Raw genomic sequence first — 9,960 nt, 5'->3', positions numbered from 1 at the left:
CAGGAAGCAGGAGCCCATACGGCAAAACACAGTGAAACAGGAAAACTGTCTTATCAGGGAATCAAGGGCAAAAGGATTGGGACTGACATATACACACTACTATATATTATAAAATAGACAACTAATAAGAACCTACTGTATAGCACAGGGAACTCTACTCAGTGCCCTGTGATGACCTATATGGGAAAAGAATCTAAAAAAGAGTGGATATATGTATATGCATAACTGATTCACTTTGCTATACAGCAGAAACTGACACAACATTGTAAATCAACTATATTCCAATAAAAATTCATAAAAAATAAAAGGTGAGAGTTAACAACTCAAATGTAGGAGAAAGACCCAATAAAACGGGAATGAAAGAAGCTCATCACATTGTAATTAGAGGCCACTGACAACCTTAGGCTGAGCATTTTCAGTAGTGTAGTGGGGGTGGAAGCCAGGTGGATGGGAGACCCTCAGTGGCCCTGGACCCTCGCTCACCTCCCAAATTTGCATGTGCTGTTTCCTCTGCTTTTCATTTGCAGAAGGGACTCTGGAGTCCATAGGATCTGCACAGCTTGGCTGTACCTCCTTCCCACCTGGCCGGGAAAGGTGAAGGTCATGGGGCCTGGGGGGCAGGGGAGTGGAGACTGGGCCTTGCTATGGCCCATTAACCCCAGTCCTAATGATGCACAGGGACTCCACCTTCTGCATCCAGTACAACATCCGATCTCTTATGAACGTCAAGCCCTGGCCCTGGATGAACCTGTTCTTCAAGACCAAGCCCCTGCTGAGGAGGGCAGAGGCCGAGAAGGAGATGGGCCACCATGAAGGAAGATTTCCAGACAACCAAAGATGAACTTGCCAAGTCAGAGGCAAAAAGGAAGGAACTGGAGGAAAAAATGGTGTCCCTGGGGCAGGAAAATAATGACCTCCAGCTGCACGTCCAGTCTGTAAGTATCTCCCTGAGACCAGGAGGCCCCACCAGTGTCTATTCAAGAGACAGTAGTGCCACTCAGTGGGCCTACAGAATATTGCATGACTACCCTGCCAGGGAAGGAGGCCAGCCCTCAGAACACTCTGGAAAACACATCTGCAAAGTGAATTTCTGCTCACTCTGATTTCTCCCTGTCTTCCATAGCGGAGCAAGATGTATTTTGCTGTGGGCATGAGGGGGATGTGTCTGTCATCAGCATAAAAAGCTGTCAAGAATGCACCAGGTCTTTTTAAAAACTGTAAATAAAAAGACATCACTGGAAGTTCCCTGGTTGCCTAATGGTTAGGATTCCGGGCTCTCACTGCCGTGGCCTGGGTTCAATCGCTGGTCGGGGAACTGAGATCCTGCAAGCCGCACAGCGCGGCAATAAAGAAAGAAAGAAAGAAATTTTAAAAATTAAATCATTCAATTCAATGTAGAAAGAGTAATTTTCTATACCTGATTTTCAAGAAAATAATTATACTCTCAAAATGCTTCATATATACGTAATTCATAAATTACTGTTCATTTCCTTTATAACAAATATAAAATAAAATAAAAATGCTTTAAAGATATGCATTTTTTATTAAAAAAATAGGGAAAATTAGACCATACAACCAGTAGGTAACACTCCGGCAGCATAATGGTCTCTTTTCACAGAGTTAAGACATTTATCGTCTGCCCTTTTTAATAAACCCCCAACATTTTACTGCTCCCCTTTTCACTTTCCCAGTCAGTACGTGCAGCTGTTAGGAACCCTTTCCCAAGCACAGCGGGCAGAACGGGTTTTGGAATCAGATCTCTTGGTTTCCATCCCAGATCCCCCACTTGGGAGCTGTGTGACCTTCGGCAGATGACATCCTTTTTGTGCCTCAGTTTTCTGTAAAATGGGCACAGCGAGAGTAGCCACCTCGCAGGGTCGTTGGGAGGATCAGGTGAGCTCATGCTCGTACAATGCCAGCACACAGCACACGTTCAACACACACAGAGGCTACTCTTGCCAGACTCTTCATCCTTTACCTCGAAATGTGTGTCCAGTTCTTACAATACTCTGGTAGGAGAAGACACAGTCCCATTACGTTTAAGAGCATAATCAGCTAATCCTGGCCACTCCAAGAGACTCATTACAGAGTCTTCTGGGACATGTATGTATTAAGTGATGACAACATCACTTATTTTTGTCTATTTGGAGTTTTCAGTTCTGTGGCTTGAGGAGGCAGGGCTGAGGAGACACAGGGCGCACTTTTCTGTTGAGAGTCTAAAAAGGTAGTCATGTTTGGGAACTATTAGTTAGCTTGTGAAAGCACAGAGTAGATGAGTTGTTTTTCAACTCCTGGTAGAAGGAAGAGTAAAATGGCTGGGGGTCCAAATGTGGCAAATTTGCAGAGGCTTTATGAATGCCATGAACGCCTTTGCTTGAGATTAGCTTAGGTGATTTTCTATTAAGTAGATGACATCCTTAGTGGTTAATAAAAAAAGGACTTGGATGATATACATGTGCAAGTGTGTGTGTGTGGCCATGACTCATTCCTTGAGTTGGGTCCAGATAATGGCCTTTTGGAGGGCAAAGCCCTTCCCTTCTGGGGTTAGTCAAGAGGCTGATCAAAAATTAACAATCTGGGGGCTTCCCTGGTGGCGCAGTGGTTGAGAGTCCGCCTGCCGACGCAGGGGACACGGGTTCGTGCCCCGGTCCGGGAAGATCCCACATGTCGCGGAGCGGCTGGGCCCGTGGGCCGTGGCCGCTGAGCCCGCACGTCCGGAGCCTGTGCTCCGCAACGGGAGAGGCCACAACAGTGAGAGGCCCGCGTACTGCAAAACAAACAAACAAACAAAAACAACAATCTGTAAACAACAAGGCCCTACTGTATAGCACAGGGAACTATATTCAATATCCGGTAATAAACCATAATGGAAAAGAATATGAAAAAGAATATACGTGTGTACCTGAATCACTTTGCCGTAGAGCAGAGACACTAACATGACACTGTAAATCACATATACTTCAATAAATTCAATTTTTTAAAAGACATCGCGATCTGGTTCTTTCAGGAAACAGAAAGCCTGATGGATGCCGAGGAACGGTGCGAGGGGCTCATCAAAAGCGAGATTCAGCTGGAGGCCAAAGTGAAGGAGCTAAACGGGAGGCTGGAAGAGGAGGGGGGGGATGAATTCTGAACTGGTTGCCAAGAAGAGGAACCTGGAAGATAAACGCTCCTTCCTCAGAAGAGACACTGACGACCTGGAGCTGACCCTGACCAAGGTGGAGGAGGTGAAGCACGCCTCGGAGAGCAAGGTGAGCACGCCCAGCCCCCGCCAGGGGCAGACAGGCGGGGAAGGAGCCCATTCACCCAACATTGTCCGGAAGTGAGAGGGGAGCCAGTGGACGGGCGGTTACATCCCAGCGAGTCCGCCTCTGCCCTGTTCTCGACCCCATGGGCTCTTCCCCCACTCCGGCTGCCTGCCTGGTTGCACCAAAAACTTCTGTCCCTAACCCCTCCTCCACAAGCCAAGAGATGCTTCAGGAGAAGCGTGTGGCACAGGGGGAGCCGACAAATGTGCCTACAGGGCCGGGCAGATGATGAGGGAAGCAGGTGGTGAAGAAGGCAGAAAGCTGGACCACACCAGGGATTGGCAGGGAGGTTAGAGGCACAGGGACCCTCGTGCATTACTGGTAGAGTGTAGACTGATGTAGCCTTCGGGAACGCCATCTGGAAATTCTTAGTCGAATGAAGAATCCACACATCCGGACTGCCCTGGTGGCGCAGTGGTTACGAATCCACCTGCCGATGCAGGGGACACGGGTTCGAGCCCCGGTCTGGGAAGATCCCACAGGCCGCGGAGCAACTAAGCCCGTGCGCCACAACTACTGAGCCTGCGCTCTACAGTCCGCGAGCCACAACTACTGAAGCCCGCATGCCACAACTACTGAGCCCGCATGCCACAACTACTGTGCCCCTGCGCCTAGAGTCCGTGCTCTGCAACAAAGAGAAGCCACCGCAATGAGAAGCCCGCGCACCGCAACGAAGAGTAGCCCCTGCTCGCCACAACTAGAGAAAGCCCGTGCACAGCAACGAAGACCCGACACAGCCAAAAATAAATTAAAAAATTAATTTATTAAAAAAAAAAAAAAAAAAAAAGAATCCTTCAACCCAGTGATTCTGCTCCTGGGTATACAGACCAGGGAATTCTTCTGCCAGGTCCACGAGGGGACATGTATGATGGTGTCTGTGGCAGTGTGGTTTGTGGTGGGGGGTGCTGGAGGCAAGATCGGGGTCCACCCTGGACGGACGGAGAGGTGCGGGGCAGAGGACGCACGGCAGGATATACTACACAGCCATCAGGGCAACAAGATGGATGTAAAAGAGGACAAAGGAAGAAAAAGAAATATACAGCATGGTACCATTTATGTAGACTAAAATCACACACACACAAAATCACATACACTTTACAAAAATAAATGAAAAACACAATCCATGATTCACATCATAATGGTTGCCAGTGAGACAGAGGCAAGGATGAGGTTGGCCAGGTGTGAGATGACCCACGTCAGTGTGGGACAGACAACCGGGCGTTGACAGGGAGGTGATAGGGAGGGGTGCGGACTGCGGCTAACTGGAGAGCACTTGCCCTGCCCCCAGGTGGCAGCCAGGGCCTCGCACCAGCCAGCTGGTGCCCGGTGGCAATGTGAGTCCAGCACTGCCAGAGCTTCCAATTTTCCTTGAGAAACCAGACATCCCAGATTTTACATGAAATCTCATGTTTTTTCAACTTTTATTCAAAAGTTGTAAACTATTATGTGGCCAGATTTGGCCCATAGGTCAGGAATTACCACCTCTGATCTGGCAGAGCGTCATACATGGAGAAAAGTTCAATTGAACGCCTTAAAATCTCTGCGGTTGGTGCCGTTGTCCTGCTTCCTGACACACAGGACTCCTGTTCTGGATTTTCCTGCAATAGCACCTCATGCCTGTACTTCTTCCCCCTGCCGCCTCGTTCTAAACCCCGGGTCAGGTAATAAACAAATCTCCACGGATGTACTGCGATGAATATAGACTGCTGTGTTCCTTCCAGAGGCGGCATATTTGCATTTATCAGTGTCCTTCCTTGTACCATATAACACCCTCTTTAAAGGAATCAGCCTTAAGGGGAGGGTTTGAGGCTCTGTGACAGGCCAGTGAGGACTGAAAAAACCCAGAGGCTGCCAATTTCAGGATGATGCAGCCAACACAGTGAGCACCTGCTGGGGAGGCAAAGAAGCAGTGGCCAAAAAACAAAAAAGTCAAAGAAAAGGAAAAAAAAAAAGAATAAATAGCCTTTGCCAGAAGCTTCTGGTTTAATTGTTTGAACTTTCAATTGGTGTTGATACTCTCTTATGTAAAGAATCTTTCAGAAGAAATGACAGCACTTGAAGAAAACGTTTCCAAACTGACCAAAGAGAAGAAATCTCTGCAGGAAGCCCATCAGCAAACATTGGATGATCTTAAGGTTGAAGATGACAAAGCCAGTGGTCTCACCAAAATAAAAGTCAGGCTGGAGCAGCAAGCAGACGACGTGAGGATATTTTATTACTACGCCCTAACATTGATTACTTGTGGAAGCAAGCGCAGGCAAGATGGGGTGTACACAGGATGCAGGGAGGGGTTGAGGGTTCCGACTCTAGGGCCAGAATCCCTGAGTTCAGATCTCAGCCCATTCCAAATGAATCTGGAATGCTGAGTGAGCCACTTAACTCATGAAGCCTCAGTCCCCACCTTGTGAAACGGAGATACAATTAGCTCTACCTCGGAGGGTTTGCATGGAAAGCTCTACCTCTGAGGGAATGCGTGGAAAGCTCAGCACGTAGAGGGTGTTCAGTAAAATGTTAGCTGCTAGTATCATCTTCATCACTAGCATCGACTTGAATGTAGGTCTTTGGGTTCCGAAAGCTCCAATCCTGTTCTAACTTTGTTAAGAGTGAGTTCCAGGGCTTCCCTGGTGGCGCAGTGGCTGAGAGTCCGCCTGCCGATGCAGGGGACACGGGTTCTTGCCCCGGTCCGGGAAGATCCCACATGCTGCAGAGCGGCTGGGCCCGTGAGCCATGGCTGCTGAGCCTGCGTGTCCGGAGCCTGTGCTCCGCAACAGGAGAGGCCACAACAGTGAGAGGCCCGCGTACCGCGCAAAAAAAAAAAAAAATTACTATACTGTAAGAAGATCCCATGGTTCCTTTGAGTGTCATCTTCTCAAAGGTTTGTTTAAAAACCAGTAAATACTTATCTATTAAAAGCTGATGGTCCAAGATATTGGTGAATAAGCAGCAATCACACATAAAAATAAAGAAAACCTGAAATGACCAATTTTTTAAACTGACCTTTATGTGTTCTGTATCTTCATTCTTATTTTACCTAATGAGAAGCTAAACTGTCAAACAGTTCAATACTGGGCACCAGGGACCCATTTTTTCCATTCATGTTGGCTTTTTCTTTTCTTTTCTTTTCTTTTTAAAGAGTAAAGTGGAAAGAATGTGCCGGACTGTGGAAGACCAATTTAATGAAGTCAAGGCCAAGGATGACCAACAGACACAGTTAATCCATGATCTGAACACGCAAAGGCAAGCCTGCAGACCCAAAATGGTGAGGATGGGCAGGGCCCGGTGGTGGGACCACTGGGCAGTGGGAGAGGGTGGTCCAAACTTTGACGTGGGGCCACATCTGTTTGCCAGGGGAGCTGAGCCACCAAGTGGAAGAGAAGGCGGCTCTGATTTCACAGCTAACCGAAAGCAAGCAGGCCCTCACCCAGCAGCTGGAGGAGCTTAAGAGGCAGCTAGAAGAAGAAACCAAGGTAAGGATGGTTGCCTCTGTTTAGGAAGGCAGAGTCAGGTAGAACCTGAGAAGTCACCAGGCCGGTTGGGGGCACTGCTGCATCATGAAGTGTGATGCTCCTCTCTTACTTGTAGTAGAAGGAACCTGTTCTTGGAGGTTACAGGACCTTGGCATTGGATCTCCTTCAGAGATAGAAAGCTCTACCAGGGCGCTCCATCCTCAGAGCTCCTCTGTGCCCCACTGGAGGGGCTGATAAATGCCCCTCCCCAGCCAGGGGTATCCCCTCCCCATCACTGTACTAGCTTGGGCATCTCTGCCTCTGTGCATTCTTTCACTCTGCCCAGCAATTCATCCCAGCCCCTTGAAAGGCCCTCCTCTTTCTCCTTCATCACTCTTTGTGTATCACCAGCTACAACACCCACATTTAAGCCCCCCTCCTCCAAGAGACCACATTTGGAGCACCCTTGGGACATCTGCATAAACATGAACACCATTATCACCTCCTTGACGTCAATATCAAGCTATTTATGTTTATAATTCATGTCTCCCCACTAACCTGTAAACTTCTAAAGGGCAAGAATTCTTTTTCCCCGCTGTAACGGTAAACGGTAAGTACAGCAGACAGAACAGTGCACACAGTAGGTGCTTAGTAAATGCTGTTGATGGGTGTTCGAGCACTAGAATAGGAATCCGGAAGTCCGCAAACCTGCATGAGTGTAATTCTGAGGTTACCATGTGCCAGCTAAAACTTACAGGGCAGTCTCTTGGAATTCCACCAAGTTCCATCTGCCCCTTCCAAAAGAGAAGTGCTATATTTGTCTCCCATCTTCCTATTATAGGGTAGGGGTATTTGGTGGACTGGATGGAGGCAGGGGGAATGGAGAGAACCAGAACCTGAGAAGGTCCATTACAGGAGCAAGGCTGTTCTCTGGCCAGGATACAGCTAAGCTTTCCTTCCTGGGCAAAGTTTTGTTGTTTACTTGTGTCTTTAAAAGGATAAAAATGTATGAGTTATTGCACTGGGTTGACCAGAAAGTATTTTGTGACCATTATAAGGAGACCTACATTGTCTTCCCGACCAGGTGGGAGTGAGTGATGGAGGCCTCTGGGCATGTCCCCCTCCTGCTTGGGAAGAGGTGGCAGAGCTGTGGAAACGGCATAGCTCATGTCAGAGTTCCCGGGTGGGGACACAGCCCACTGGTGACACCAAAAGATGCTTTTGGGGTTTTCATGGTCACAGTACTCCATAACACTGCATTAAGTAGTGAGAAAATTATTCCCTTTCCAATTCTACTTCAATTCTTCTGATTAAATAAGGAAAAGTTCTCACTTTGAATATAATCTAACACTGGTGTACCTTCCTCATTAAGACGCAGAGAGTAGGCCTCAGACACAGAGGCACAGCAGCCAAGTACCGCACTAGAAGGTGGTAACACCGCCTTACCTCCATTGCATTTATTATGGTTATCTTCTGTTTATGGCAAATGTTAATGGTTTTCCATTTAAATAAATATATTTAAATAAAGGAGTCAACTTTTTAAAAAATGAAGTAAATAAAACAGATATACTGCTACAGCAAGGTTTGTGAAGGCAGCAAGGGAGTGATTCAAGTTGGGAAACACTGGTTGAAACAAAAATACCTTAACTTGGAAACTCCAGGTCTTATCAAATTCCAGTCCTTTATAGATGGCTCAATTCCCTTCTGATCTGATAATTACTTCTGAAATGGTCCACCTTTGTCAACAACAACAAACCTGGTTCTCTTAGGAAAAAACTGGCCCAGAGGCTCCAGGAAGCAGAGGAAAACACAGAGACTGTGAGCTCCAAGTGTGCTTCCTTGGAGAAAACCAAGCAGAGGCTCCAGGGAGAGGTGGACGACCTGATGCTGGATTTGGAGCAGGCCAACACCACCTGCGCCTGCCTGAACAAGAAGCAGAGGAACTCGATAAGGTCCTTCCCCACCGCTTGACGGCAGCCGCAATGCAAGAGATGTGTGAGATGCACACCTTCGGGGAGGCCCTCGAGCATCAACTCCCAGTGTGGAGGGTTTGGGGCTTTGCGCTGTCTCTTTACTTTTGTGACAGTCCCTCCAAAATGAATTTTATTTTTCGTTAAAGTTAATTCAACTTACTTTGAGATCAACATATCTTTCAAGAATACAGCAGATCTCTGTAGTGATATCAGAGTTTGGAACCCCTGAGTTTGGGGCTGACCCTGTTTCTTTGGTCCCTAAGGATAGAAGGGTCCAACCTTGTCATTGCTGATGGCCCTTGTTGGTATGACTCATCCAAGTCCCTGGCCCTTTCGGCTTCTCACGTGTCCCTCTGTCACCTCCTAGGTCCTCGCAGGGTGGAAACAAAAATTGGATGAGAGTCAAGCTGAGTTGGAAGCTGCTCAGAAAGAGTCCAGGTCACTTAGTACTGAAATCTTCAAGATGCGCAATGCCTACGAGCAGGTGGTGGGTCAGTTAGAGACACTGAGACCGGAGAACAAAAGTCTGCAAGGTGAGCTCTCCCCATCACAGGTGTGTGACAGCCCCCAGCTCTCGCCCATCACAGGTGTGTGACAGCCCCCAGCTCTCTCCCCACCACAGGTGTGACAGTCCCCAGCTCTCTCCCCATCACAGGGGTGTGACAGCCCCCAGCTCTCTCCCCCCAACAGGTGTGTGACAGCCCCCAGCTCTCTCCCCATCACAGGTGTGACAGTCCCCAGCTCTCTCCCCATCACAGGGGTGTGACAGTCCCCAGCTCTCTCCCCCCAACAGGTGTGTGACAGTCCCCAGCTCTCCCCCCAACAGGTGTGTGACAGTCCCCAGCTCTCTCCCCCCAACAGGTGTGTGACAGTCCCCCTTCTCTTCTGGCCACCCCTCCCCCATTTGGCCACAGCCTCCTCCTTCCCGCTGCCCCATAAAATCCTCACATCTACTCAGTTTACCCTGAGACCCAAACTCCCCCAATGTAAGGCACAGTCACAGCCAAGCCTTGCTCTTGAGAACAGAGGGCTCCCTGGGCTGCTAAGCTCCCTGCTCTTCCATAGAACATATCTTCCATGGATTCTGTCTCTACATGGCTTTGTGTCCTTGATCCTGTCACTAGATCCCTTAGGATCTCAGACTGCTGACCTACAAAACTAGACCAGACCCAATGCCCCCGAAAGCCCCTTCTATTTCCGAGACCATGATTCTATGTGTTTTCTCCACAGTTT

The 9,960-nt window shown here is 48.4% G+C and overlaps 1 protein-coding gene across 1 annotated transcript in view; it reads left to right on the top strand.

The window, feature by feature from the left end:
* Window positions 1-9,960, top strand: part of LOC103086179 (myosin-8) — a 101,965-nt gene that overhangs the window by 79,327 nt on the left and 12,678 nt on the right. The window contains 6 exon segments of the mRNA XM_007457859.1: window positions 6,442-6,544; window positions 6,547-6,567; window positions 6,657-6,775; window positions 7,813-7,838; window positions 8,524-8,719; window positions 9,095-9,260. Coding sequence (XP_007457921.1) covers window positions 6,442-6,544; window positions 6,547-6,567; window positions 6,657-6,775; window positions 7,813-7,838; window positions 8,524-8,719; window positions 9,095-9,260 — 631 coding nt within the window.

Source organism: Lipotes vexillifer, unplaced genomic scaffold, assembly GCF_000442215.2.
Source record: "Lipotes vexillifer unplaced genomic scaffold, Lipotes_vexillifer_v1.1 scaffold611, whole genome shotgun sequence".
NCBI classification, from domain to species: Eukaryota; Metazoa; Chordata; class Mammalia; order Artiodactyla; family Lipotidae; genus Lipotes; species Lipotes vexillifer.
The sequence above is the reverse complement of the archived record's forward strand: the minus strand, read 5'-3'. Positions and strand labels throughout refer to the sequence as shown.